The sequence below is a fragment of the Hylobates moloch genome, unplaced genomic scaffold, assembly GCF_009828535.3.
Source record: "Hylobates moloch isolate HMO894 unplaced genomic scaffold, HMol_V3 SCAFFOLD_10, whole genome shotgun sequence".
Classification (NCBI taxonomy): Eukaryota; Metazoa; Chordata; class Mammalia; order Primates; family Hylobatidae; genus Hylobates; species Hylobates moloch.
This window is the reverse complement of record NW_026652285.1, coordinates 32,659,391-32,666,489: the sequence shown is the minus strand read 5'-3', so window position 1 is coordinate 32,666,489 and position 7,099 is coordinate 32,659,391. Positions and strand designations below refer to the sequence as shown.

At 53.0% G+C, this 7,099-nt stretch overlaps 1 protein-coding gene across 1 annotated transcript; it reads right to left on the bottom strand.

The window, feature by feature from the left end:
* Positions 1–1,952, bottom strand: CCIN (calicin). Its single transcript, XM_032164140.2, has one exon. It carries the CDS (start codon positions 1,833–1,835, stop codon positions 66–68), a length of 1,770 nt encoding a protein of 589 aa, XP_032020031.1. The 5' UTR covers positions 1,836–1,952; the 3' UTR covers positions 1–65.
* Positions 1,953–7,099: the final 5,147 nt, after the last annotated feature.

The following is a 7,099-nucleotide window of genomic DNA, read 5'->3' as shown; positions in this document are numbered from 1 at the left end:
TTCCTGTCTTTCTCTCATTAAATTGTGAATAATAATGCATTTACTTATTCTCCCATTTAAAATGTTTAAATCCTTTGAAGAATCTTGCAAGGTAGCTTGGCTAGACAGCAGGCAGGACAGTCCAGTGCCTCTGGTGGAGGAGCCAGGGTCTTCCACTCGCCTGTCTTTTGGTCCAGCAAGAAGGCATTTGGATTGATGGTGTAGTCCTTTGTCTGGACATCGCTGGCGGTGGTGACACCCCCACATACAAACACCTTGCTGTCTCCAATGGAGCATATAGCATGGGACACATCCAAGGGGCAGCTGTTGGGCAAGAGAGGCACTGAGGTGGTCGTCTTGCTTGCCTTCACCTTCTGCAGATTGATTTCCACACTCTGCCGGTGGCTGTGCACGCAGAGGATGTTGTCCTGTTGGAAAGAGAGCAGGGGCCGATGGTTGAACTCAATGGGGAAGGTGATACACTGGACCACATCTCCAGTGCTGGTGTCAAAGCAGTCCACTACCCCGACCCGGGAGATATAACCTTTCACCAAGCACCGTCCAGTGACAATGTACAGATGCCTGTCTCCTTTAGTGATCACGGCGGTGCCATCCATGGGGATGCTCATCTTTCCTGCCAGACACCAGACTTCCTTCCGCTCATCATAGCGATAGATGTTGGAGACATACCGCCTTGGGGCAATGCTCCCGCCCACTGAGTACACTGTTCCCCCACAGGTCACCATGGTGTGGAAGACAAGCCCGATGGGCAGGTCAGGCAACTTGGTCCAGGAGTTGTCATCCATGTCATACCGCCAGGCTGTCTTCAGCCCTGAAATCTGCTCAGTGGTGCCACCAGAGATGTAGATGTAGCGACCAGCAGAGGTGGCACTAAGTGCTGCTGCCCGGTAGGGCATGTCTGAGAGCTTCAGCCACAGGTTCTCCTGGATGATATAGGCAAACACTCCATCATTGAACTGGCCATGGGCCTTCTGGCCACCGAGGATGACCACGGAATCAAGCAGGGCCCCTTTCCGCTGGTAGACCAGCAGGCTGCATGGCCGCTCCTGCTTGCGGTCCATCAGGACATTCTCAATCAGGGTTGCATGGGATGAGGTGTTCTCCATGCCCACCAGCTTGTTGCTGGCAAACACCAGCGTCTTGTTGGAGACAGCATTGAGATTGATGTAATTGAAGAACTTCTTGAAATACTTCTCCCGATCCTCCTTCCGGAAGTACACCCAATTGATGAGTGCGCTGAGAGCCTGGTCTTCATTGAGCACGTGAAGGTTTTCATCACGGAGCAGGCGGCCAAAGATAACAGGCGGACAGCGCATGAAGTGCATGGAGCCCTCAGGACTGGCCCAGTAGTGGAAGTTGTCCCGAATGCCAGAGTAAGCTAAGTCTGATACCTCTTTGAGCTCAAACAGCTCAGCCAAGAAGAGGTAGCGCAAGCAGTTGGCACGGCAGATGGACTTAATAAGGAAGTCATTACAGTGAACTCGAAGGCGTGGTGTGTTGAAATACTGAGCCCCACGAAGCAGCTCCTCCACGTTTTGCTCGGAGATCACCACCTTGCCACTATAGAAGTAGTCCAGAAGCTGGTCCACTGTGACCGGGCTCAGGTAACTGGAGTCAATGGTGATGAAAAGCTCATCGGTAGTCTTCATGTCATTGCTGGAGATGAGGCTCCTCCTCACCAGCGGGGAGACAGCAGCCAGCACGTTGCGATGTGCAAAGAAGACGTGGTGGTCCACGCTCAGGGCCATGTCCCAGTACTCTTTGCGTTTTCTCTGTCTGTTTAGGTTCTGCAGCACGAAGCTATTGTAGTTTTTCTCGGTGAATTCCAATTTCATGGTGCTTCTTGTCGGCTGAAACAGATCAGCAGCAGGTACTGGAGAACAGACTTTCTCAGGCCTTTGGGATTCAGATTGATGGTTGTTTGCAGAGCAGTTGACCAGGGAGAAGACAGGGTGGGAGAGAGGATGATGTCATACAGTGGATGAGGTCATCACAATGCAGGCCTCCCTGAGGCCTGTCTCAGAGGCACTGGACCTTCCTCCCCTCTGATCTCTCCAACCTGCCAAGGCCACATACCCTAGCAGGACCTAAAGCCCTGGGCCCAGAGCTCAGGAGGAACCTCAGGGATGGGCGGCAACTTCCACCTGGGACTTTCAAACCGCAGTTCAAGGCTTCTGAAATGTCAGAGCCAGTCTGGGTGGGGCAGTGGGAGCAGTTTGTGTAGGAGAGATAAGGGGAGGTGGGGAAAGGGAAGAGATTATCAGACCTAGAAGAATCCTCCCATTTTGAGGGAAACTGAGGCCCAGAGAAGAGAAGGCACTTGCCCAAAATCACATAGCCAGTTGGAAGCCGAGCAGGGCCCAGAAGCTGAGTAACTTGGCCTTCTTCCTACCCTTCTGGAAGCTCCTGCCTACCCAGCTTTCCCCAGTCTCTGACTCTCCATTCTCCAAGCACTCTTCCTGCCAAGCCTCCTGGGCATCAGAGAAAAGCCCTGTCCTTTGGCTTCTGACCTTGGTGGCCACGGACATCATTCTCCTTCAAACTGGAGAGGTGGAGGCCACTCCCTGGAGCAGAGATGAAGGAGTTAACCGCAAATGGGGGCATGGGAGGGTCTTTAAAGCCCGGATGATTTCAGCTCCATGGCCAACTAGAATGTTCCCCCCACATTTCCAAGTGTCCAGTTAGAAAATGTTGGGGGCTTCAGTGGGTCAGCTTTCTCCATCAAGGGAGGACTTGGGCGAGTTGCTCAGACTTTCTAAACCTTAGTTTCCTCCTCTGTGAGATGGCACTAATATTTGATAGTAGTACCCGCTTCAAAGATTATTATGAGTTTATTTTTATTTTTATTTTTTTGAGACAGACTCTCGCTGTGTCACCCAGGCTGGAGTGCAGTGGTGTGATCTCAGCTTGAAACCGCCTTTGCAAAATTATGACTGAGACAGTGAAAGAGATCAACTTAACTGACTCCATCTTGCTTCTAACTTCCAAGCTGTCCTTGTTCATTCCTTGGCAAAGGCTGAACTAACTTTCGGAGAAACATATATATATATATATATAGTTTATAGTTTAAACAAAGACAGTCCTTTCCCGAAGCAGACCTCCTTCTTGCCTGGGGACTAGATTGCCTTTGTAGGACTAACATTAGCCACAAGATTAGAAATTACGGTTTAGGAGTCATGTTGCTGGAAGCTACAAGATTCTAACCCTCCCTAAACTGCTCCTAAGACCAGTGATTGAGATATATATATATATTTTTAAACAGTTTCGCTCTTGTTGCCCAGGCCGGAGTGCAATGGTGCAATCTCGGCTCACCACAACCTCCAGCTCCCGGGTTTAAGCATTTCTCCTGCCTTAGCCTCCTGAGTAGCTGGGATTACAGGCATGCACCACCGCACCTGGCTAATTTTGTATTTTTAGTAGAGAGGGGGGTTTCTCCATATTGGTCACACTGGTCTCGAACTCCCGACCTCAGGTGATCCACCCGCCTCGGCCTCCCAAAGTGCTAGGATTACAGGCGTGAGCCACCGTGCCAGGCCAGTGCTTGAGATATTTTGCAGACCCTGCACTTGATGGATCAGCTGGCACCACTCAGATCGATAAACTGGCTCATCTGATCTTGTGGCCCCCAGACCCAAGAACTGACTCAGCCCAGGAAGACAGCTCCGACTCCCATGATTTCATCTCTGCCCAATCAGCACCACTCCTGGCTCATTGGCTTCCCCCTACCCACCAAGTTATCCTTAAAAACTCTGCCCCCCCAATGCTCCGGGAGACTGATTTGAGTAATAATAAAACTCCAGGCCGGGCGCGGTGGCTCATGCCTGTAATCCTAGCACTTTGGGATGCCAAGGTGGGCGGATCACCTGAGGTCAGGGGTTCGAGACCAGCCTGGCCAACATGGCAAAACCCTGTCTCTACTAAAAATACAAAAATTAGCTGGGAGTGGTGGTGCATGCCTGTAATGCCTGTAATCCCAGCTACTGGGGAGACTGAGGCAGCAGAATCGCTCGAACCTGGGAGGCGGAGGTTGCAGTGTGCCCAGATCGCACCACTGCACTCCAGCCTGGGCGACAGAGTGAGACTCCGTTTCAAAAACAAAAACAAAAACAAAACCCTCCAGTCTGCCGCACAGCTGGCTCTGTGTGAATTACTCTTTCTCTGTTGCAATTCCCCTGTCTTTTATTACTCACCCCCCAACCCCCCCTCACCCCCTACCCCCAGTAGCTGGACTTACAGGCACCTGTCACCACGCCCGGCAAAATTTTGTATTTTTAGTAGAGACGGGGGTTTCACCATGTTGGCCAAGCTGGTCTCGAACCCCTGACCTCAGGTGATCCGCCCGTCTCGGCCTCTCAAAGTGTTGGGATTATAGGCGTGAACCACCGTGCCCGGCCTATTATTAGAGTTTAAATGAGAAAAGGACTGGAGAGTAGTGGGCTCTTCATAAAGCTCAATTAATGCTGGCTGCCGTTTTCTTACTCATATTACACCAGTTCGCCCAGCGCCGGCGTTCGTGGCTGCTCCCTTCATAAAAACTTGGGGTCGTCGTGGTTTTGGTTTCGCGGTAGCTGGGGAGGCTGTGGCTGCCTCGCGTCTCTTCTGGGCCCGCCGCCCGAGCCTAGTCCAGCCACGCGGTGGCGCTGGAGGGTCGTCCCCACCCCCGAGCGCGCCGCCTCTGCGCCGGGCACCACCCCAACCCCTCTCCAGGATGGAAAAGAGGCGCGGGGCGTCCCCTTTATCGCTTTGCCTCCACGCGCCACCGTGCACAGGCGGCAGCGCCGTGCCGTCCGCCGCGACCCTGGAATTCAAACGGCAGGATCGGGGGCTCTGAGCCTTGCAGGACTCCTTAGAGCTCCCCAGACACACACCTGTCCCCACTTTACAGATGGGGACGCTGAGCCCCCAACGGAGGCGCGCCCTCCAGAGGCCAGAAGACTGTCTCCGACTCCCAGTAACAGTTAGGGGGGTTCCTGACCCCTGCGAGTCCTTTGCGGGGAGAGAGAAGGGTGCCCGCAGACTCGGACAGATTCCTGGCCGGCGTGGGGCTCCCGCAGTCCTGTGGGGCGTCTGTGGCACTGCTGTTCGTGCACGTAGGGGATAAGGGCCAGCTGGAGCGCCGCGGGCGGGAGGGAGGGGGAGACAAAAGAGCCCAGTGGTACCACCCGGACCAGCCTTTGGGAAGAGACCCTAGAGAAGGGCCTGGACTTGCATCTCGCCCAGGGATTCGCGAGAAGGTGCAGAAAGGACTTACCTCTCTGATCTTCTCCAATCTGGGCCCAAGCCCCACTCTAGACTCTTGGGCTGTCCTCAGCGCCCCTCCCAGGAAACTTCGTATCAGCCTCGGGAATCTGAGCCGTTCCAGCTCTTTCCCTCCCTGGCTTAGTCATATTCTCATTCTCATTGTCTCCCTCCCTCGTCCTTTCATTCCAGACTAGCCTTTTCCTTATTTTTAGATTTGGTAACTTGAAAATTATTTGAAAATACGCCGCCCTCCCTCTTTTTTTTTTTTGAGACGGAGTCTCGCTCTGTCCCCCAGGCTGGAGTGCCGTGTGGCCCGATCTCTGCTCACTGCAACCTCCGCCTCCTGGGTTGAAGCAATTTCTTGCCTCGGCCTCCCGAGTAGCTGGGATTACAGGCGCGCGCCGCCACGCCCGGCTAACTTTTGTATTTTTAGTAGAGACGGGGTTTCACCATCTTGGCCAGGCTGGTCTTGAACTCCTGACCTCGTGATCCACCTGCCTTGGCCTCCCAAAGTGCTGGGATTACAGGCGTGAGCCACCGCACCTGGCCAAAAATACCCTTTTAAACTGAATTTGTCCACCTTCCCGCCTGAATGGGATAGAGAGACTTGGTCTCTTGGGATATGATACATGCACAAGGTGAAGACCTTGTTTTCCCCATTGGAAGAAGACTTCGATTTCAGCCTCCTCCTCCGGAGAGCAGTCTCCCTGGGAGAATAATTAAGCTCTTAATACCTCTTCAGCCCTTAACTTCTGTGAAGCAGCAGCAACTTGGGTGAATGATGAGGCCTCTTGGTGCTGATGCCAGACACCTTCTGGCTCCCATGGACAGGCAGGCTGGCAGATCTCGCCTCCTGGGACATCTTCACCTGGGTGCAGGGGGTAGGTGGGTCAGGCCCTGCTACTTCACACCTCCTTTGTCCTCTCGCCTGCCCTCCCACCTGCAAGCTTCAGCCTTGGGAGCATTTCAGTGGAGGAGGTGGCCATGCCTGTTTGTTTTTGTTTCAGGTCCCAGAGCACCAAGGCAGGAACGAGCTCTCTCATCAGACACTTCCAGCATTAAGTAGCGTCTGGAGGTGTCATGGGGACCTGAGAGAACTGATAGACCTAACTCCATGTGACAGACCTCGTACAGGTGGATGAATTGAGGCCCAGGGAGAGGAAGAGGCTTGCACCCAGAGAGCTGTCTTCTTCCTCTGCCCTCTGGCTACAAAGGAGAGCCGCGGTTTGGTTTGTCCTTGTTCTTTTTGGATTGTGAGGCTTGCCATCTTCAAGAAATCCTTAAAAGTGAGATTAGTGCCTACCTGCTCAGCCAGCTTCGCTGTCTGGCATTTCTTCAGCCCAGGAAAGCTCCCCGGTCCAGCTTTTTCCTCAATCCAGCCAACTGCGGAAACAAACTCCAGCCCATAGAGGCTGGCTGCATGCTGGCTTCCACCACCTGGGTGTGTGTGTGTGTGTGTGTGTGTGTGTGTATTGGGATTGGGGGGTCACCCGAGGAGCCACCAAGAAGTTCACTGGCTGGCAGCTTGCCAGGTGGGGCCAGAAAAGGATCTCAGCAGTCTTTTCGCCCACTGTCAGCTTCCTGCCAGGTGCCACATTTTCTGTTCATGGTGTCTCCCGTTAGGAAGAGATGGTATGATTCTAATCTTTGGGGACCATCGGCTGGTGTATCAGTTTGTTTGGAAGCCCTGAGGAAAATGAGGGGCATATTTTAAAGATATACAGATTTGGGCTGGAGCTAGAAAGCTCAGGAACATTCAAGAATATTCTCAGGATCTCTTCCTCTTTTATACCTCCAATAACTGGCTTCTTCGCTTCTATGTATTTCCTATTAATAACTTGGCTTGCAAGTAGCTTTG